Raw genomic sequence first — 22608 nt, 5'->3', positions numbered from 1 at the left:
GTGCTTTACCCCGACCTCATCAATAGTTCTCTGCATCAGAGTTTTCCTCTCCACTGCGCACACCTGAGTTGGGGGAAACCTTTTATATAGTGAGACTTTACTGTAACTTAACCTTCATAACACTTAATAAGTAAAAGGAATGAGGACTATATTAAAGCTTTGAGAGACAAAGCTTTTGAAGGGCCTCAATGCAAGTCCTTCATCAGGCATGTTCATGACCATTTAAACCTATCAAATGCCAAAGACTTTGAACCCTGCATGGAAAACACCTGAGAAGCTGGCAGAGGAAGCCAGACACCAGGCTCACTTGGTTCAAGAGGGAAAGAGGCCTGCAGAGAGATTTTTATTAGTACCTGGTGACACTATGGCTTGGTGGGTCGAAGTGTCGCATCAAGGGGCAAGAGGGAGCCCAGCAACTTCTGGTTTCAAACTGAGGGAGATAATATTTCCTTTTCATTCTTTATCCTCCCTTCTTGACTTCCCCCCCCCCCCCCCCCCACTTTGCAAGCTATAGAAAATTAGGACAAGAAATCTATTTAGCACTGTTTAAGAGTGCAAGAGCAAACATCCAAATAGGAGAAAATTCCAAAAGATTTACCTGCAGATTGTAACTACACTGCACAGCACAAAAGCAGCATTTTGTCTCCCTCCTGCTCTCCCATTTCTTCCATGCAACCTCCCGTACATGCCTTTCCAGCAGCGCCTGCTGGGTAACAGGGTGCTGCATTCCCCAGTAGACCACAGGGAGCTGTGTACTCCCTCTCCTACTGAACAACTAGCAGTGGTCTTTGGTAAAATTTTCCCTTGCTGACCTCCCACAAACTGCCCAATATTAACAGTTTGAGATCTCTTTCTTTATCTACTGATCCCTCTCCCTGAGCAGGAGAGGTTTGCTGAGTTATTAAACCTCAGAGGCAGTCAGTATCATGACTCTGTGCCTGAACGCTTCCAAACTCTGTGAGAAATCAAAGCCAGTGCCAATTTATGACAATGACCTTCTAGGTCTTTATAGGGTCCAGCAGAACTCTGGACCCAAACCCAATGGAATTACAGGCTCCTTTAATAAAGATGCACATTTCACATTTTGTGCCAGATCCCTGCTTTTGTATTTGCCCTCTCTTTCTCTTGGCTCAGTGTCCTGTCTCACAGCTGCTATAAATTCACCCTAAACACTACAGGTGTACTCCTTAAGCCCCTAAATACACCAGTTTCCTTCCAGATCAGAACTCACCAACCAGTAAGAATTCTATGTGCTGAATGACACCTTGACCTAGGAATCTCTGGTTAGAGCCCAATTTGACCGCATCCACTACCATGCTAGTGAAATCCTTCTCTGGACCCACATTTTCTCTCACAATCCTAAGCTTCTGCTGCTTGGGTCCCAAAGAAGAAACATATGCTTCGATAGGATTTCCTAGATAAGCAAAACCCATCCCTTCCTTGTAAGCCACCATTTCAGAACTGACATTTAATAAAACTGATCAAAATCAACTAGTTGGTTGTTTGGGTTTTTTTCACTGCTCCTGTTGCACCTTTTGTCCTTTCTGCAAACTTCTGACTAAAAGATTTAGACTTCCAGTATGTCTTAGTCAATACCATTTTGGAGTAACAAAACAAAATCAATGCTGATACTGAATAATGCTAAGAAACAGCTTATAATTTTGCAAGTAAAGATGCCGTGCCATGTCACTTTCTACACCTTAAAGTCTAATGTGAAATTCTATTGCTTTTGTACACTACACTACATTACATTACTAACATGCTTGTCAGAATACAGTTTATCATACTGGCAGAGTTGTCTTGTTCCACTAATATATAAAAAACTATGTACTTTATCCTCACTTCTTCAGTCAAAAATATTTTTGAACACTAAAACTTTTCTTTTCAGAAACATAAACCATATTAAAAAGCAGTGCAACAGACTGCTTAATTAAGATAAAGCAGGACAAAAACCTGCTGCCTCTGGTTGTAGTAGAAATGCCCGATATCCTCACACAATGTAAAACCACAGTCAGTTGGTTTTCCTTCTTATTGTGTCAGCTAATTAGTTACAGTATTGTAGACTACAGCAAGCAATTTATAATGTATTCACCGCATTTGGGGTAGGACACCAGCACCATATCATCTTTTCTGGCTTCCAGGTTCTCCAGGGCTTGGAAAGTTTCCGCGCTGCACACTGTGACAGGATACGGAGTCCCCCGGTAGGAGAACAGTAGATCCTTCAAGGTAAGCCCTTCAGACTTTGCCAACACTTTATTTATCTCATCAACAAAGGCTTTTTTATCCTCAGCCATGTTTACCACCTTTGGGGTGTGAAACTGTTAGTCTAATGCAGTAAGTGCCTTTAAATAGACTTTTAAGTGGTGGAGTAGAAATCCTTGGCGTTACTTCTGCCCTCCCCCGAATTTGATATGTTTCTTTCTCTCCTCCCTTCCCACCTTTCTAGAAATGGAAGCTGGGTTGATCCTGTCCACTTATAATCTACAGAACAGGAATTACTTTATTAAGAAATCCCACTGAGATTAAGTAATACTTGCAAGCTCAGTCACCAGGGAAAACAGAATTGGAAAATGCATCACCTTGTAAGAATCAGCAGCAAAATATTATATCTAATCTTACATAACATTAATAGGAAAAAAAGCATCTCACAAAGAAAAGGAAGTCCCTAACAAGAAAAATCCCAAGAGGTTTTATTTTGGCAATAAAGTCAGCCCCATACTATGAGTTAAGAGAAACAGGTAGCGAGTAATAGAAAACAATTAAATCAAACCCATAAAACAGAAAGAACAATACTGAGAGGGAAGCGATGCTGCCATTTTAGGTTCTAAATAACCCCTGTGGGAGCTAGTCTGCACTAATGCCCTTTTTTATGTTAAAAAGACAATTAAATACCGAGATCTTGCACGGCAAAGGTTTTTTGAACATCCTCATGACAGAACTAGGATCCCTTTTTAAAAGCCATGAGCCTTATGTACGTAGCTGCTTTCCCCTAGCAGGAAACACAGACCGGTGCTGGCTCCCAGGAGCAGCAGAGGAGCTCTTCCACCAGTTGAAGCAGCAGGAGAGCAGTACCGCAGCACAGGCCTGCTCCCTCGCCTAACAGGGGGCACCTGCTCAAGAGCCTCAACATGAGGCAGCAAGGCCTGGCCCAGCCTCTTAGCTGTGGCGGGCACACATGCTGCCAGCTCACAGCTGGAACAGCGAGGCAGGGACAGTGGCTCCTGGGCAGCAGGGAAAGGTGGCGGCGAGTCGCGCCGGCTGCCAGCAGCCTGAGGGGACCGCCGCGGGCGAGCGGCAGCGGCCAAGGACTGCCACTTGCACCCAACGCCATCGCTGTGCTAAGCAACAGCCCCGCCTGGGCCGGCCCCGGCAGCAGCGGAGCGGGGGGAGCCGCGCGTTGCCGAGACGCACCTCTGCCTCCGTCTGCCTGCGACGGGGCAGCAGCTTAGCGCCTCGGCAGGACCTCAACCACCAAGGTCGGCGCTGGGTCGGCCATTACGGGACCGGGCAGGCGCGAGAAAACGGCATGCGCATGCGCGGCCCGCCTGTGCGGAAAAGGTGCGCAAACCGCAGGCGGTGCGAGTGCACTGCGCATGTCCAGCCGTTACCGGCGGTAACGGAAGGGCGCCGTACCCCGGCGGCGGCGATGGCGCGGCGCGTTGTGAAGGGGCTGCTGCTGCTGGAGGCGGCGGGGCTGCTCGGCGCCCTCCTGCTCTACCGCGCCATGGACCGCAGCCAAGGTGCGACGGGGCGGCCGGGGTCACACCCCGCCGGGGGAGGGGGCGGCTGCCGGTGCCGCCGTGACAGGGGTAGCTCCTCCACACGGGGGCCGCCCGAGGTGCCCGGAGCGCCTCACACCGCCACGGCGCCTACGCTGCGTGCGTGGGTTTCTTAAGAAAACCTGCCGCGTCGGGGTCAGTAGCTTGGCTTGTATTAGTGTACGTACACAGTAATCACTTGTTACACGGATCCTCAGGGACAAACTGCTATTTTAGTTTTAGAAAACCAAAACCGTGGGGAAACTTTTGAAAGGCAGCACGTGACTACCAAGAACAAAGCTGAATCTTACGCGTTTTAATAGTAACAGCATCAGCTCAAATGGGAACTTAAAAAGGAGAGGCTGGCTGCAAACTAGGCAGGAGTTGATCAATCCTGTTTCAGGCATCTGGCGTTCAGCCCTTGAAGCGATCCCCTGGCTCATATCTAGGTCTCATTGGCTCTGTGATTTGACATTTCCCAGGTAGACAACAGACCAGGCTGGCATGAGGCAGCCAGCGTCATCTTCCAGATGATTTAGCTTCATTCCCTCAAGTCTCTCAGACTTACGACTCAGTGCCTAGGTAACACAAAAATAAGCCAAGCACCGACTTAATTACTGCAAGATTTGCTCTGCGCAGCAGTGGCCTTATTTTGCATTTGGGGCTCTGCAGGGTGCAGCGCTAGTTTGACAGACCTGTGCCCCTGCAGGAAAAGTCCTGCTACCTGCAGGGTCAGTGCGAGCCAAAAGGCAGCTGCTGCTGTGGCTGGGAGGGCATGAGCCCACCCATTTCGGCCGCAGTGCAGTCTTACACCAAGTTCAAGCTGAACTTCACCTACACTACGTCAGTTTGATTATATTTTTTTTTTTTATAAAAATGCAAAATGTGGAAAATAGATGTATCAGTATATCTTGGTAACGTGGTGCTGGGCATTCATGGTTTCTCATTTCTCCCCCTTTTCAGTTCTAGGTCCTAATTCTTATATGCCTTTACAGAAGATTTTCTTAAGCTGGAGTTTGTGTAGTTCTGTAGGTGCAGTGAGCTCATCTAACAGCTCAGTGTGCTCAGAATGAGGCTTTCACCGCTTTCTTTGTGCTAGTACTAGCATTGATAAGATCCTTCTATGAGCTGCTGTAAATCATTAAAATAGCACAAAGCTGTCATTACATGATTTTCTACTGGGTTGCCAGAGCAGCCCACAGAAGGATTCAGTGAACACCTGCATAAGGAAACGAAGTAGTTTTCCCAGTTTTACTTTCCATGTCAGTCTATGAGAGGCATTCAGCTTCTTGTGAATTTGTAGCTTGTATTTGGTTATCACAATTTGAGGAAGCTCAGAGAACACTGTGATGATAGGGCTGTAACCTGATACAGTCTGTGATACAATTTAAAAAAGTAAATTCAGATCACATTATTTAATGGTGGCTGTAACAAAGGAGCTCAGACAAATTTACGTAAAACTAATCTAGTTAGAAAAATAATGCATTTAATTATTCATCTTAAAATATGTTGGGTAAAGTAACTGGGATTTATCTTTCTTGTCAGATTTCAGATATACAATGCAGAAGAGGTTTCCATCAATTCTGGAAGGTAGGTTTGTAGTTGTTGGCTTCAGAAGGATGGCTAAAGCTTCTGTTGCATCTTATGTATAAAACCGATTTTATTACTGCTTAAAACTTACCCCAGGAGACACTGCAGAAGTGTTTATTGTTATGCATAGGTGCAGCTGGAGTGTCAGACTGTTGGATAGTCCTCAGAACTGGAGGACTATACATCCAACAAAACTAGCCACAAAGTGGCTCACCTTCAGACATGACAGGCTACTTACAGCTGACATGGATTTTCCTATTTTTCAGTGTATTACAAATCCAACGAGTGGTCTGGAATTCATGGCATAAGGGAGAATGACCAAATGACATGGTTAAGCAGCAAGAACTGAAGTAAGAAAGATGTGTGATTAATTAAAAAATTATTTTAGAATAATTACTGTAAAAATGTCCACATTAAAATGTCTGGTTCATCTTTTTGATTTCTTGCCTTTGTACTTGTTTTTCAGCCCTCTGTGCCTGAACTGTTTCTTCCTTTTGATGATGCTTTTCACATCCCTATTGTGAAGCCACTTGTCACGCTCTATTTCCCACTGGATCTGTTTGACACCTGTAAGAGGAAAGGCGAGAAATAAGGAGCTGATGGATACCTCTGACCATGATGTGGAATCCAGATGAATCATGTAAAAGTTAAAACTTGGCTACTGTATTTATAAATGTTAATAAAGTGCAAGCTGCCCATTTTTTTTTTGACACCAGAGAAAGTTTTGGTTTTTTCATTTCACAAAACATACCCTACCATCTCAGAATCTCAGAGTTTAAGACTGCTCTTGCCATTGCTTTGTATTTTACTAATGCTAGACACACTTGCGTTAGGAGTACACGATGTTTGAGTGCTGCTGTTCACATTTTTCAGGTGACACCAGCAAGGTTTGTAAAAGCTCTACAAAGGACTGATTATTCAATCCGTATATACACATCTAATTCATTAGAATTATTTCTGGGAAACTACTTTTGCTTCACTGATACTGCAAGGAAATACTCTGGTAGGTAGATAAAGGCAGCCATGCCTTACGCCTTGGAATCCAGGACACTCTTCATCAGAGCAAAATTCACATGAGCACTTAACAAACAGCATACTGCCTGTCCTTATTTACAGTGTGAAAGGGCCACATGATAGCCTCCTGCTCTTTTCTGAAGCCTTATTCACTCCAGTAGTCACAGTTAACATTAGTACTGGGCATCTCTCGTAACTGAAGAAAACAAAGTCGTGTCTTACTGACGTTGAGCTACTGTCCCTACTGTGTGATTTCTGACCGTGTGTGTGTGTCAGTTAAAGAAGGTACATCTTTTTAAGTACAGAATCTGAAGAGAAAGAAGTAAAACAGCGTTACAACTATCTGCTATGTGTAGCATGTACTTACTTGCATTATCTCTGTTGGCCATGGCATTCATTCCGATATTGTCAAACTTAGACCCAGCATTTTCATCCAGCAGATAGCCAAACTTTAAAGAGAGAAATTTTAGTATTTTGTTACAAAGAAACAGGTAAAATGCTTGATCACTCTTTTGCTAAGCACTGATCAAACTCACCTCTTCTGCAGATGCCAGTATACTGGCATCTTTGAGTTTTCTCTTCTTTCCTCCCTTGGATCCTTCAAACAAAAAGTATTATTCTTATGAGACAGAATTTCAAGTTCACAAAGACACTAAAAGTGTTACCGTGTTTTTAATTTTATTTATTTAATGAGACCATCTAAAATAGCTGTGTTACAAGCCTTTATTCTCCACCTCCCCTGAGAAAAAGGTTTCCAAACAAGAACTAAATAGCACAAATCTGTGCATCAGGTGTTAGTAATAGATGCACAAACTGCCAGTACAACTCCATCCTTCCTTCAAAAGTTCCTCCTTTGATTCCCAGTCCTTCAACAGCAGATTGTCACTCTGAATCAGGCCACACTGGTTGGAAGACAACCTCCTTTTCATTTATGGTTTATTCAAATCTGAACCCAGATCCAAAAGTGTAGATAATCTACAGTACTAAAACCCTCTGATTCCAAAGTTTTCCAGACTCTGTATTTGTATTAAGCCTTCTCAAATGGAAATCATGGCAGTGTTTCCTTACCTTCAAGTGATCCCACAAAATTAATATCTTTCTTTCTCTTGCCTTTTTTACTGACAGACTTCAATTGCTTGTCCTTGTTCGGGTCTGACAGAAAAAAAAAAGATACATCAATCCCTCATTCCCATACCATGTACATGTATTTCAAGCACAACAGAGACTTAAATTTCTTTTTAGACATATTTGTCATAATGGTCCGAGTCTTTACGTTAAAAAAGTTTAAAACACAGTGCGCACAACCAAATCTGGGATTTCTTCAACCCAGACAATTAAAAATTGGTCAGTGGTGTGCCATGCTTTTTTTCCACAGCACCAAAAAGGAATGAAATAAGATACATAAAATACGAAGGCTAAAAGCAGATGTTATGTAAACCTTGAATGTCTGCTTGGTAAGTCTGGTGAAATAATAATCTCATGAAAGATTAATGTGTTAACAGCTGTATGAATAGCTTACCTCCCCTACCCTCAATCATCTTCCTGTGACCTTAAGTTATTAGTTGAAATACTCCATTAATCTGTGCATGTCCGGCCACATAAACTGTATACTGTGTAAACTGCACTTTTCAATTGAAAAGATAATAAAACCATGCAGGTGCAACGATCAGTTATTATTGTAGTGGTAATAAAAATTTGGGTGCATAGCTGTATTAGAAGAGTAAGCTGTTCCTTATGAGACAGCTATTTAAATAAAAGTTACCTCATCTAAAAAAAATCAACAAGGTCTAAAGAAATAAAAAAGTTACCAAGTACCAGATTGGGTTTTTTATTTTTCTCTTTGAGATCTTTTAATATTTCTGCCTACTGGAGCCAGTTATTTGTGTATAAAGCTACTTTTGTTACTGCCAATGTTTTCAGAATTAAAGAAATATGTCTTGTTTGCAAGTTTTTATACCCAGATGCCTATTCCCACTCTCACCTAGTGCCAGGAAATGTTTCTTTTAAGACTTCATTGTCCAGAGAAGGGCTTGTTGTCACTTCTTTACTTAAAAGCCAAACCTCCCACCTAGGTAACTAAAGCTGAATTTATACATATGTAATTATATATTAGATAACCTATTTTTAAAGCTTTTTCTTCTCGTTTTTTGATAATAAATGGTACTTTACCTAGGCTGGTATCATCATCAGACACATCCATAAATACACCTCCCTCTTCGTCCATATCCTCTCCAAAGTCTTCCTCCATACTTCCTAAGGAGACTTCCTCATCATCCAGATCACTGAATTCATCTTCATCATCAGAATCCTCCCAGTCAGCACTGGATTCCTCGCTTCTTTGGCCTTTCTTACCGCCTTTGGTTTTCTTTTTTATATTACTAAAAGAATACATAACAAGCTTAGCACTTAATCTCGCAAAATACTGTTTGCATCCAGATAACATCTGTCTACCGGCAAACACTATGTTAAAAGTTCAACATCATTGCAAACTACTGTAAATGTAGGCTGAGACCTAAGAAAAATGTATTCTGTGCTCAGGTATGTTTTCAACATCAGCATATGGAACTGTACTATAGAAGCCAACCATTTTAAGAAGTTCTGGAGAGAATCCTATTCTGAAATTAAGAAAAATGTCAGATTCAGCCTTTTATCTCCTATGTGCCTTTGCCGCTTTTCAGAAAGTCTTTCCTGTAAAACACACAAACTGCTGGTATCCCTAGCAACTCTACTAAATGAAGAAATAAGACTTCTTTTTTTTTTTTCTTAAGAAAGGAAGCATGGTTCTTCATGCACTAGACGGTTACTTGGGGTTTTTTGTCTCCTCTTTGCTACACACCAGTCTGGATCACAAAAATGTTCAGGTTTCACTAGAAGTTTAAGCTTTAAGTCTCCTTTCACCTCAAGAAAAAAAGGTTTCTCTGCTGATTTGAAAGCTGTATTTCAGATACTTTAAGTAAAAAAGAGGCTACTTAATCATTCACAGTTGGACTCGATGATCTTAAAGGTCTTTTCCAACCTAAATGATTCTATGATTAATGAAACTGCCGACTTCCTGAGAATTGAGCTCTGCGATTCTGGATTCCACAAAGTTTATTTCCTGCATTAGGTCCAGTTACAACCAGTCCTTACAGCAGCAGTACCATTATGCCTCATTCTGCTTCCTTTTGTACTTGGTAATTCTCAAACAGAAACCTGAGACAATGAAAAACAAATAAGATTTTACCTTGCTTACTGGGTCACTGCATTGTATAAATAAAATACTACAGGTCTCACGTGTCAAGCCAGCAGACTGTAAGCACCACAGGATCACGATGCTCCATTATGGGACATGCAGAAGAGCAGCACTACCCAGCGTTCAACTGCTATTGCCATTTTTGCACGGTGATATTCTGAGTCTTTTTGAAAAAGGTCTACCCAATTTTGCAGAGTAAAAGTCTATATAGGTATTAAAACAAGAGAAGAAAGAACCAATTTAAAGTCTTACCCAGCAAAATCAAGGTCATCCTGGCCAACATCAATGGCATTATCAGCAGCTTCAAATGTATCTAGGGGGAAAAAAATGTGTTTATTACTACAAAACAAAGTCAAACAAAGAAATATGAAGTAATTGCAAAATATATTCATTTTAGATATTATTTTCCTGAACAGTTTATATGATCTGCATCAGTAACAAAGGGCCCCGGTACCAAAGGGTTCATATGCCTATAGAAAAATACTCCACAAAAAAGTTACCTAAAGCTAACTGGAATTTTCCTAAAAAAATATTTTTCTTTGAAAAATAATGCAAGTTTTCTTTTATCCAGGATGTAATTTCTGGCCAGAACTAGATGATGTGGGAGGCAGACAGACACAAATGGACACACAGTTGCCTAGTGATTCAAACTTAGTTGGCAGGTGGGATATCGCAAGTCTCAAACACTTGCTCCAAGTCAGATAGAACAAAGACTCAATTAACATACCCCAAGCAAGTGTCCTGCCAGCTAACGTGTATGTTAATTTTCAGATTAGAAGTATTCACTATAATTTTTAACAGAAAAGCAAGCAGACTAGAGGATGAAAGCTCCTATCATCGGATTCACTTAGGAACAAATTGCTATATAAGATAGCAGGTAAAAACAAAATCTGAAAAATTACAACTGTTCTGTTTCAAAGAGTAAATACTAACATTAGAGGATCCTTAATTTAAGCTTCTGAATTTATGAAGCAAATTCTCAGAGACAGTCAGCTTATTAGAGATACTAACAAAAAAACAACAATCATAATTAGTAATGGATCTTGTTATAACTAAGACCATACTGATTGTGTCACTAAGGAAGAATCCTGCTATGGGAGTTCAGAATTCTCTAAAAATATGGTACAAAAACAGTTATGGAGAGCTAACTGGATTTTTTTTTTCCAAATACATATATTACTGTACAATTAAAATACAAAATCATAAAATAATGGACATTTTATGGTACACTAGCAAATTTAGATTCTGGAACAAATCATACACTAATTCCAAAGCAAACAAGGAAGAGTGAAGACTACTGCAGAAGTTTGCCAAGGACCTAACTGAACCAAATAACCTCACGAAAGATGTCAGGAATGATGAGAGAACCTGTAAGGAAGATTGAAAAAAGTCAAGCAGTAAAGAAAGAATAGAAGCAAATGTTACATGCTGTTAGAAAAAGTTATTTAACTCGCAGACTACATTAGGAAAAGAACAAAAAGGCATGAACTGCCACTCATGAGCTTATGTTCAAAATCAGACCATTTCCAACCATTCCAACGAGATGAACACTACTGCAGTACTGAGAGCAAGACCTCTTTTACAAGATGGCCATCCAGTTGGCTTATGTGATGGATAGTATGAACTGCTGGCTGTAGTAGCACAGAATGGGAACGGGAAAGCCAGTTTTCTTCCACTTCCATATTCCTGTATCTGACTCTTTTACACAATATAAACTATAAAAAGGATAAATTAATAATTTGCAAAAGTAGGAAATGTCGGGATAGTTACTGCAAGGAAAAACACAACCTTACCCAGTGCCCTTTCAAATTCATCATCATCTACATCTTCCACACTTTCTTCATCATCCTGACGCTTTTGTTTCTCTCTCCTCTTATCGAACTTTGAATAAAATCTGAAATAATATATTGCTCTCAGAGACAAAATTACAGGTGATGATCTTTATGACAAGTTTTTTAAAAAAGACAGACTGCACATTGTTTCACGTATATGTTGCCAGTTGGAAATTGTAAGTAATAGTTTCAAACACATCTCAAATCAGAGATTTATATTTTCTTTGCTTTTCAAAGAGTAAGCCACTACTGTAAGATTTAAAACAAAGAAATTTCACAGCCAAAGGTACCAGAAGTTATTTTGAACATAGTGAATTTATAAAAGGGCACAAGAAAGATGTGAAAATCTGCCTTACACTAATAAGGAAGAAAGGATCAAGTTCAACTTGAATCTAATTGGGGAAAAAAGTTTTATATAAAGAGATTCATCCATTAAGTTCTGTAAAATTTTCCACCATAGCCCTCTTCTTTTGTGTGCTTAGTTTTACCTTCTGTCAGCCATTTTAAACCACTTTCTCTCCTTCATTTCATATTAAGGAACCACCAAGCACAGAAGGCAATTTTGATCATACACAAGAGCAAAAGAGTACAGCACTTCATATGGAAGACTTTAAATGTGTAATCTCAGTTTCAGCCACCTTCAATGTAACAATACTGTTAACTTTTTAGATGGGTATGTTTTTAAGCTGCTTTTCTTTAATCTCAAAATTATTATCACTATTTTATGTATTTATTAATATTATATTCCTCAATATTATGATATCAATTAATTAAAATTAGTAAGTTCCATTAACCTGATACTTCAAAAATTTTTAAAGTGCCTACAGCAATGACTATATCAAACAAAAATACCAAAGTGAATTAAACAAAATAAATGAATTTAATTCAAACACTGATTTCCTAAGGAGCCGCTCACAGGTAACCAGTATTTTGATCTAATAAGAACAAATCTTTGCCAAATGTGTATCACTTCAATTTTAGTGTTACAGCTGCATTTTTATATCATAATCTGAAAGGAAAGCCAACTAAATGGAAAGAACTATAAATAATTAAAAAATAAATACACAGAAAACTAGCTCCTCTGACATTGTTTGCATTGTTCCATTCTGATAAGCTTTGACGCTAATAACATAAACAAGGTATATTCCAGGTTTTTTTAAATATACTTTCTAACGCATAAGAATTACAACCCACAAGACATTCACCATTACCCATTGTTTAAGACTTCTTTATTACAATGTCAACTTACTTCATTTTAGACTACAAGCACTGATTGCCTTTGTTCATAAGTGATATTCTTTCCTAAGCACTTTTGACAAATGTTGAAATTACATTCTAAGGAAAGTACTATCATCAGAAGTCACTCAAATTAATCAAATTTTGCAAACACTTGGAATACCAAAGAATACTTATGAAATGTAATGGGGTTTGATGGCATTGCGTTCAAAAACAACACTTAAAATGAATGTTCGCAAGTATTTCATTACCTGTGAAAAAACACTTCATCCACTGGGATTTTGCTTTCATCTTTGGCACGGAATTCCTTACTGTTGACTTCAAAAACAAAAAAAGAACAGATTTTACCTCAAGTTGAAATTACTGTTATTCTTTTAAATAGTTTAACAACATACACAGACAGAAGTATGCAGATACCAGTGTCATCCATTAAATAAAGTGGAGCTCATCTCAAAACCTCTTCAAACATTTCTCAGTGTATATACTGATACTTAGATGTGAGCAGACCCTATGGAAAAACTCAAGAGGCATAGCCCTAACCAGATTCTAATTTATGTATCAGCAAGGGAGGTTTTGCAATCACCTACAGCTGGAATGCATTTAAAAAAAAAGAAAAAAAAAAAAACAAAGTAGGAAATAAGATAAATTCGCTGTCATGCACTAAAACACTGGAACCGCTTTCGCCCAGCACTCCTGGCAGTAGAAATGTTCAGCAGTAGCTGCAAGGCAGGACCATACACCAGCTGAGCATGTTGAAGAAGGGATTGAGCCTCACCCTGCCTCCATTTCTGAGGAACTGAGGCAAAATATGACACTGCAACAGCAGATCAACTAGGGTATTGATCAGGTTCCCTGTGGAGAAGCTTTTTACCCTGTGAGAGACTGATACCCTTATACATTCCCCTTCCCTCCTCCACCTCAGAACTAAATCACAGGAGACTACTGATTATCACAGTGAGCACAGATTATAATATTTTCTAAGTGACAAGCGTTCAGGTTTCTGAAACCAGATCAGCATACTCACAGAAGGACTCTTCAAATGAACAGTAGAAGGTACCAGAGGATCTGCAATCTCAGTTCTCTAAGCCTCAGCAGAGACCAGCTACATGCAACAAGTGCAGATTGTTGTATCCATATTAATATATCCATATTTTTGTATCAGATGTTTCATTTGTAGAATTTGAATGAGGAATGTGTTTCACTTAAATTCCTCAAATCTAGTTCTAAATGCTCAGTCTGCTCCTTCCGCTCAGAATAAACTAAAGAATGCAATAAACAAACTGTACCTTCAAATGCATTCTAGGTAAAAATTCCTACTTTACGCTTTAATAGCCATAAAACCATGCATCAGTAAAGGTACATCAGCTAATCTGTGTAACTAAAACCTCTGTGCAACACAATAGACCCAAAGTTAGAGGAAAGGGATTGTTACAGAGATTCTACCACAGAAGATGGTACCTCTTCTGTCCTCAAGCAGCATGTTTTACTGATGGTTTACCCTGATTTTTTAACTGCTGGTTCTTACCACCAAATCCTGCCTTCTTAATCATTGGAAACAGTGGGACTAGACAAAAGGCAGCCTCTTTCTGGAGGCAGGAAGACTCTTAGCAAAATAACAGTGCCAAAGATACCTTACACTAATCCTAACAATAGCTGCAGCTGTGGCGTTGTATGGAGTAATCCATATCATTTAATGAAAGAGCTTAATGTGATTTAAATCATTATATAAATCCATTTTCTGAGATTAAGTCATTTTTCAATCACAATAAGCAGAATAGAAGTAGTTTCATGATAACTTGGAAACAAAAGCATTAACTACACAATAATACTATATTAACTACTGCTAGATCAGCACATGTTTTAAAGATTTTTATATAATTTCAGATATTTTTAAGAACTTCAAAAAACATTATTCGTAAAACTAGGATGGCAGACATAAGAATGGCATGTTTGTGAGCAGAATATTTAGTTAGTATTTTACAAATTCATGTCCCTCTGAGGTTAGTACCCCAACAGATTGCTCTTCTAACTAGAAATATCATTACCTGGAATAAATTCTAAGGCGTTTTTTAGCCTTTTTTCCCCCCTAAGGGGTCACATTGCCAGCTACAAGCAAATTTGTAACAATGTTCTAAACTTTTTATATGAGACTGCTAATCTACTCTTTACCCAGGGGGTGTATTTCATTTTAGGGGGATGCAGGAAAAAGGTAACAGCATAAGAGAAGGTATAGGAACCATATGCAGGTCATAGCAAAAATAGCACAGAAAACAAGGCATGCAGTTTTCAGTAGCTCTGTCCTTTGCTGTTATACATGTCTTAATGGGATGGCTAAACAGAAGGTATGATCTTCATCATGCATTGCCTAAGAAAAAGGAATTACTACAATAGAAAGTAATTGACAATTAAGGGGGAAAAACAGAGAGAAAAGAAAGGTCTTAAAAAAAAAAAATGGTGTGTAGCCAAGTGCTACAGTAGAAGACAAAGTGCTTTCCTACTCAAGAGGCTAACAGCTGAGGTAAATTACTTTCTCTATGTCATTTGTTCTTAAAATGATTCAATGGATCCAAAGTTTCAGCTGTGGAGATTCCATGCACCCTTACAAGAAGATTAGACCTGATCCTGAACATCAGGCACCACCACTGCACTCCTGATGGACAGGACTTTCTTTTATTGCTAACAGAAATAGCACAGACAGCACAGATGACCTATGTCTACAACAACCAGCCAAGAATTTTTTAGCCGTCATAATCTTAACTGAAAAGGGGCTGGCTTACCTGCAAGATTCTGCATATCTTTCATAAACTGCTTCTTCTTCGGCTGCATTACCACACTGCTGGTGTTTTCTGTAGCAGAACATAAATCAGAAACAAATTACTTTATTACTATTGATACAAAACTGTGAGGAGTGGCTGATACACCAGAGGGTTTTGCTGTCATCCATAAGGACCTCAAGAGGCTGGAGAAAGGGGCTGACAGGAACCTCGTGCAGTTCAACAAGGGGAAGGGCAAAGTCCTGCACCTGGGGAAGAACAGCCTCCTGCACCAGTATATGTTGGGGGCTGCCCAGCTGGAAAGTGGCTTGCAGAAAAGACCCTGGGTGTCCTGGTGGACACCAAGGTGACCGTGAGCCAAAAACGGGCCCTTGCGACAAAGGCGGCTGACGGTATCCTGGGCTGCATGAGGAGGAGCGTTGCCAGCCGGTGGAGGGAGGTGATCCTTCCTCTGCTCAGCACTGGTGAGGCCAAGCCTGAAGTGCTGTGTCCAGGTGTGGGCTCCCCAGGGTCACAAGAGAGAGATGGAACTACTGGAGAGAGTGCAGCAAAGGGCCACAAGGATGGCTAGAGGGGACTGGAGCATCTCTCCTGCGACGAAAGGTGGAGAGAGCTGGGACTGTTCAGCCTGGAGAAGAGAAGGCTCAGGGGGGATCTCATCAATGCATCTAAACACCTGAAGGGAGGGGGTAAAGAAGACAGAGCCAGGCACTTTCCAGTGGTGCCCAGGGACAGGGCAAGAGGTGATGAGCACAAACTGAAACACAGGAGGCTCCATCTGAACATCAGGAAACACTCTTTCACTGTGAGGGCGACTGTGCACTGGCACAGGTTGCCCAGAGAGGCAGTGGAGTCTCCATTCTCGGAGACATTCAAAAGCCATCTGGACAGCCTGGGCAGCCTGCTCTAGGTGGCCCTGCTTGAGCAGATGACCTCCAGAGGTCCCTTCCAACCTCAACCATTCTGTAGTGTTTATATTCCCCTATCACTTTGCTTATTCCTGCTAGGTTAGCAATTTCTGCACTGTGGATGTGAGAGGCAGCAGTATGTGACTCTCAGCTGGTTCTGACTTGCTGACATCTCTCTTGCAGCCCTGAAGACTGATCCCTCTCCTCTGTTGCACCACATGCACCCCAAATACTTGACAAGCACATAGGGCTACTTAGCAATCTGAGAGAAAAAGAGTTTGGTCACCATCAATAATAAAGATCATATGCTAATATGTACAGAGAATTTCGTACCTTTGCCTTTATGGAGTTTGGGATTTCTGTACACAAAGCGATCCAAGAATCTCATTAATGTGAAATCCTGCAAAGGGTCACCGGAGTACTGAATGTGATCTCCCTAAAAGAAGAAAAAAGCCAAAAACCATTAAGTTCTTCATTTTAGAAAGACAGCAACTAAACACAGAGGACTCAAACAGTCCAATAACAACATTAAACCACACTTTAAAAAAACAAAGACTTGGGGATACTTCATCACATGAGCCTGACCAGTTAATACACTCCTGTACAGGTTCTTATTTTTGGAATTTCAATATTTTCTTAACTAAAAAAACACCTCCTTCACTTTGTTTCAGTGATGAACTGCCTTGCAATGTACTGTGCTAATACTAGTTAATACTCAGCACTATTTGGATACCATATATTCAAATTAAAATAAATATTTTAAATATATATTTGTGTAGGTTTGAGTATTTTTGGCATGCTACCACAACAGTATTAAAAAAGAATTTGTTCCAACAGCAGGGTTCCCCACATAAAAAACCCACATTAAATAAAAAGATAGACCAAAACGCTAACAAAGCTTTAAGAATCAGGTAATACCCACATTTCTACCAAGTTAATTACTTCTGTGAGCAGTCTCCTTTACATAAAACACTTTAATTCCATGAAAAGCTTTGCATTTGAGTGTATGCTACAGTGCTGCAGAATTGCTAGTTACCTGCAGAGTGCAAGGAGGCTTTATAACTTATTTTTTCAAATGGCAAAAGACAGCTAACACAAAAATCAAACTTCAAAGCTACAGACTAATTAAAGCACTTACTTCTAGAATTGTTTTTGCGAATAGGGCCACAGATGGATGAAAATGTTCAGAAAGCTGAAAAACATGAATCATTTATTTCTACTTTAAAAATAAATGCAATCGTTACTCATGTTGACATATTACTCCTGACAACACCACTATGTCATAAGACCACTCCGTAACTCACCAAATAACACGCAGATGCATGTAGTAGTGCAAGGCTGATGTGCTCTGCCCTTGAACAACTGAAGAACTTCAAGTTCTAATCTTTTGTTTGCATTAACTAAATACATTCTCACTTACAATTTTACTTAATTCAACACTGAAAAGCTTTAGTGATACAAAGCTAAGATCCAAAAGTCAAAAAATATTATTATTGTCCAAATCTCCACTTAGAAATTCCTATTCCCTACTCCAGAATATCAGCATTGTAAGTAATATATACAAGCTTAAAGCTGAACAATGTGTCAGCTTTAACCTTTCTGTTATGTTACCCACGTAGCTACTCCAAGAATAACCAAGTTAATTTTCTTCTCTCAATACAAGGGCCACACTAAGAAACACAGTAATCAGCAACATAAGAATGCCTTACCTTCTTCAGTTCCCAAAGGCTTGTACTTTCAGCGCCACAGTATAAAGGACTTCGGTGCATAGGATCATACGAAGCTCCACTCTTCCTGCCTGAGGGGTGGAGAAAATGAAAACAACTTAAATTTCCTCAGGCAACTTTATGAGAGTATTATTTTCATTTCACCATGACAGTAATGCTGCCCATCATTCTTAGCTGGACAGGCCACAGATTCCTTCAGTAGCAAGTAAGAGTTCTATTCAGCTGCCATTCCCCAGTGTATGACCAGGTGCCCAGGTGAGTTCCTATGTGCTTCCAAGGAAGCTCCTGAAAACCCCTGCTCTGTTCCAAAAGGCCCTCAGGAAAGACTGAAACTAGAAGCAGGTTCAAAGCTAGACGAATTGTTCTAGCAAGTTTCACAAGCGAATGAGCAGTGACACATCCTAACCTTGGCAACATTGATCTGAAGGTGTTTGAACACGGAAGCAAAAAATCCCGAGCCTGTTTATTGCTTAGGCACAAATGCAATAAACTGCATAAAGTGAAATACACTAACAGATTCATGCAGTCTCTTCATCACTGCTGGAAAAACGATTCTGACTGATTGCTTTGAATCAAACTTCAATTTGAAAAACTAAAATAATGTTTTAATCATTGAATTTTACAAGTCTTGATCAATACATCACTGTTATGGAATGTTAAAAGTTAAATGAATTATATTTTCTTGCTAATTTACCTCCCATATTCAGATGATGCACCCATGAGGCTGTTGAAGTTGAACCGTTTGTTTTAGCAGAATTTTCTGTTGTGCTCCTCTCTTCACCTTCTACTTCTTTATCTGCATCCACAAATTTTTCCTCATCCGCTTCAGCCTCTTCTTGATCCTTAAAGCACTCTTCATCATCCGACTCCTAAACAACAAAAAACGTTAGCAAACACCTTTCCTTTCCGGTTTTATTCTGATTTATAAGAAAAATGCACATATAGTTCTTAAGAAGCTACTTACAAAAATATAAACAAATTATGGCCAATGTTTAAGCAATACAGATTTTTGGCGTTGATACAGGACTTAAAATTGAACTTTACAGCTTACATCACAGAATTGTAATTGTCCCTCCCCGCCTGAAGAAATAAAAAAAAATTCCAGTCCTGCCTAGCTATACTTCAGAGACTGCAGACAGAAGAAACAAGCAGGCCATGTTTTGACAAAGCTTTTGGGTGAAGAATGTTCACCTGCTTACACAGCATTTAGCAAACTAATCCTCTCTCCGCGAATGAAGTCCACAGGACCTGCTAGAATGCTTAAAACACCTTCACCTATGCAGATTTTGAATGCAGTTATAATTGTTCAAGTGCTTTCTCCCATAACATAACATATTAGCAAACCCTCAGGTTACTAATAAACAGGTTAGGGAAAGGTGCTTATGAAAATACCTCTTATTGAAAAAACAATGAGATAAAGAAATCATTTTATACCACATGATCCTGTAACTGGACCCTTAACTCTGGTTTTACTTTCAGAAGCTCAGATAGAAGGTATAGGGTTCCACAAATGAAGGGTGGCATTTGTCCACAAGTGACTTGAAGTAACCTCTTCACAAAGGCCTTCACACGCCGTAACACTACATCTGCCTTCAGAGATTTATAGACAAGATTAAGAAACATGGATGGCTTTGAGCAGGTTGCTAAAGCAGGATCTAGAAGCTTCCTGTAGAAAACACAGGAGAAAATATTGCTGATAGGCGTAATGCATGTAGGAGAATAATTGCTATTAACAACAATCATCTACATTTTTCAGAATGCCATCTAAAGACCAGTGACAGCTTGTTGCCCAATACTCAAAACCATTGCAATCAACCCTGAACTGTCAACAGCTATGTAATATTTCCAGATAGATATGAGACTCTGAAGATTAAAAAAAAGCCTGTATCAGTAAACTAAAAAAACTGTAAGAAAATATAAAGAAACTGAGTTCAATTGAAAACAGTTTAAAAATCTGAGATATGCAAAGGGAGAAACTAACCTGATTTGTTCAGATGTTCAAAAAAACAGAAAAAAAAATGGTTAGCGATCTGCATGCTTCACAATCAGACCAGACATATGTATTGGCAAGTTCATTTTCTACTCCACTATTTTTCCAGGCTGCCAGGCTCAGGAAGGCCTCTAAATACATTGCACATTCTGGGGGAACTTGAGTCCCCCTCTTAAAAAAACAGCAACTTCCCTTTGGTCTACTAAACAGAAACCTGTAAGGATCCTACAAAGAGTCTAAACAACCAGCTGGGACAAAAAAGAGACACTTTTATAATACAAGACTTTCCAACTACACAAATTAAATTATCTAAAGAATTTGTTAGCATAATATTCTCTCACACCCCCACAAAAAAAGACAACAAGATTTTAGGCTATTATGTGACTAAACCACAGTACCTGTAAAAGTGATTTCAGAAGTAGTTATCTATTAGTTTCAAATAATATCTGGAATTAAAACATGCCACTGGAAAACCGTGCAAAGGATGAAATGTATATGTTGTGTTCTTAGAACCTATCACTACCATTTGTTTTGTCCCCACGTTAAGTCAAACAAATCACACGCTTTTTCTTCTATCTCATACAAAATGTCAGAAATTTTTAGCCAATGAGATGCAAAACTTGCAAGATCTTAAAAGCAAAATAACTGTTTCTACAACTTTAAATTAATGGTGACTACTTCATAAAATGAAATTTATATAAAAAATGCAAACATGTCACTTACTTGTATAGTGCTGCGTAGTATCTATCCGATACAGTCTGCTGAGAGTCCATCACTTGAAACAGTAACATCAGGGCCTGGACACTGGTACCAAAGTTCACAAGATGCAGAACTTTAAACAACGTGTCCATTTGTTCTTTCACTTTCTCATCACCAGTCTCAGCATAAGGGTAAGCTCTGTTTACCCCACAAAGAAGAGCACTGAGCATTTTGGATTCAACATCTTTTTTCTTAATGCAGTTCCGAAAAAAGCAAAAGTACAAAGTTATCAGTTTGTTAGCCAATGCACTTTCTTCATGACTGAGGACTATCTGATTTAGAAAGCAAATGGCGTAATATTGAGTTTTCACATTAATGTTTGACCGGTACAAAAGCCTCTCCACCTCACTGCACACTACTCCCTTCATATTTGGATGCTTGTGAAGTAGCATCTCTAAAAGATAAGAGGCTTTGGTGGCAATTTTGTTCTGAGGGTCTCCCAGTTTATTTACCAGCTGAACGAGCAGAACTTTCTCCTGCTCAGGCTTGTTACAGAGAAGCTTGTGGGCAACTGCCAGCGCTCGGGATTTCGCTGCCATCAGAGAATCATGACTCAGTGTTTCTAACGCTTGCACAAACTCTGCCACCTGCAGTTTCAGGTGGTGCTCAAAGTACCACAGTATCAACCGTCTGTCTCTTGAATCCCTGTTGCCACTCGACATCTTCTCTATGTTGTTAAATGGTCGCTGCGAGAAAGACCATAATTTTCGATTGTCTGGTAAGAGATCTGAAATGAGAAGCTCCTTGAAAGTATCCAAAGCCATAAAGCTCTGATGCCTGCTGCCCTTTTTCTTTACGAGGTTTACCAAGTTCTCAACAAACTGGAGACTGTGGACAGCACTGTCCTGAATGAGAAGGGTCATCGCTGCCATCCTGTCAGCCAAGGTACCCGACGACACAACAGTTTTCATCCACGCTGAAGAGGCCCCCTTCTGATAATCGGTCTTATTCTTATACAGATCTGTCTCATGATGGTACAGCTTTTCGGCCAAGGCCTTATACTTGGAGAGAAGCATCTGATTTTGTGGCTCTGAAGAGAATTCATTGGTGTATTCTAGATCATACCATTTGCCCCCTGGTTTGATCAGTATCACTTGCCTAGCATGAAATTCAAAATCTTCTTCCAGCCTCTCTTTCTTTGCTGAAAGCTGCTGGTCCTGATCACCACCAGCTTGCTTTTTCTTGCTGTCTTTCACACCACTTGCCTTTTCCTTGACTTTTTTTTCTTTTTTCCCCTCTAACGAAGGAGAGTTAGTTTCCTTCTTGCTTTTCTCTTTCTTTGGGGGCTTCTCTTTCTCCTCGCTGCCGCCGCCGTCTTCCTCCCCCTCCTCCACCACCAGGCAACTGTTCGCGTATTTGCCGAGCCCCAGGGAGCTGACGAACGCCTCCAGCTCCCCTTCCTTCAGGTCGTCGATCGCGTCCTTCTTCCCGCCGTCCACCATCTCCTCCGCCTCGTCCACGCCGCACAGCATCAGGTAGTCTTGCTGCGGGCGGCAGCGCACGGCCGTTACAGGCGGCCCCACCGCCACCCCCCACACCCCGCGCCTCACAAGGGCCGGGCCGGCCGCCACGTGCTCCCGCTCCCTCCCTCCCCCGCCTTACCTTGGTGCCCCCGAGGCGCAGCACCTCGTCCAGCGTGAAGCCTTCGGCATCTTCTTCTTCTTCGTCATCGTCCTCCTCCTCGCCGCTGTCGCCGCCCGCCTCCTTCGGGTCCCTCACGCCGAAATCCCACAGCGCCGCCATCGCCGCCCGCCGGAAGCTCCGCGCGCATGAGCGGCGCGCGCTTCC

At 40.5% G+C, this 22608-nt stretch overlaps 3 protein-coding genes across 5 annotated transcripts in view; 1 reads left to right on the top strand and 2 right to left on the bottom strand.

The window, feature by feature from the left end:
• The window catches only part of SULT6B1 (sulfotransferase family 6B member 1), a 9180-nt gene extending 5625 nt beyond the window's left edge, over positions 1 to 3555 (bottom strand). The window contains exon 1 of one of the 2 annotated variants that reach the window (XM_075496073.1): positions 2093 to 3555. In XM_075496073.1, the coding sequence (XP_075352188.1) occupies positions 2093 to 2294 (202 nt within the window). In that variant the 5' untranslated portion in view covers positions 2295 to 3555. The remainder of the gene's footprint in view (positions 1 to 2092) is intronic. The other variant, XM_075496075.1, reaches the window with a different exon arrangement.
• Positions 3176 to 6055, top strand: CEBPZOS (CEBPZ opposite strand). The gene is made up of 4 exons (XM_075497185.1): positions 3176 to 3740; positions 5304 to 5348; positions 5615 to 5698; positions 5923 to 6055. Exons 1-3 carry the CDS (start codon positions 3176 to 3178, stop codon positions 5695 to 5697), a joined length of 693 nt encoding a protein of 230 aa, XP_075353300.1. The 3' UTR covers position 5698; positions 5923 to 6055.
• Positions 5145 to 22608, bottom strand: CEBPZ (CCAAT enhancer binding protein zeta). Of its 2 annotated transcripts, none has more exons than XM_075496058.1 (16): positions 22423 to 22608; positions 20785 to 22304; positions 19506 to 19737; positions 18766 to 18940; positions 18054 to 18142; positions 17483 to 17536; positions 16678 to 16780; positions 15440 to 15508; positions 12914 to 12980; positions 11388 to 11488; positions 9847 to 9907; positions 8532 to 8740; positions 7431 to 7514; positions 6899 to 6960; positions 6730 to 6811; positions 5145 to 5915 (listed from the first exon to the last, which is right to left on the bottom strand). In XM_075496058.1, exons 1-16 carry the CDS (start codon positions 22561 to 22563, stop codon positions 5776 to 5778), a joined length of 3189 nt encoding a protein of 1062 aa, XP_075352173.1. In that variant the 5' UTR covers positions 22564 to 22608; the 3' UTR covers positions 5145 to 5775. The 2 variants fall into 2 exon arrangements, with proteins under 2 accessions (XP_075352173.1, XP_075352174.1); XM_075496059.1 differs by having other exon boundaries at positions 20785 to 21011; positions 22423 to 22607.

The sequence above is a fragment of the Mycteria americana genome, chromosome 3, assembly GCF_035582795.1.
Source record: "Mycteria americana isolate JAX WOST 10 ecotype Jacksonville Zoo and Gardens chromosome 3, USCA_MyAme_1.0, whole genome shotgun sequence".
NCBI lineage: Eukaryota > Metazoa > Chordata > Aves > Ciconiiformes > Ciconiidae > Mycteria > Mycteria americana.
This window is presented reverse-complemented; position numbering and strand designations above follow the sequence as displayed.

Bases quoted from the DNA above. Each gene is read 5' to 3' on its own strand.
- CEBPZOS (XM_075497185.1), top strand. From the start codon at position 3,176: ATGCTGCCAGCTCACAGCTGGAACAGCGAGGCAGGGACAGTGGCTCCT. The intron at 3,741-5,303 runs GTGCGACGGGGC...CTTTCTTGTCAG, and splicing joins CGCCATGGACCGCAGCCAAG to ATTTCAGATATACAATGCAG. The intron at 5,349-5,614 runs GTAGGTTTGTAG...CCTATTTTTCAG, and splicing joins GTTTCCATCAATTCTGGAAG to TGTATTACAAATCCAACGAG.
- CEBPZ (XM_075496058.1), bottom strand. From the start codon at position 22,563: ATGGCGGCGCTGTGGGATTTCGGCGTGAGGGACCCGAAGGAGGCGGGC. The intron at 18,143-18,765 runs GTAAATTAGCAA...TCCACCCCTCAG, and splicing joins GCATCATCTGAATATGGGAG to GCAGGAAGAGTGGAGCTTCG. The intron at 7,515-8,531 runs GTAAAGTACCAT...TTTTTCTGTCAG, and splicing joins TGATGATGATACCAGCCTAG to ACCCGAACAAGGACAAGCAA.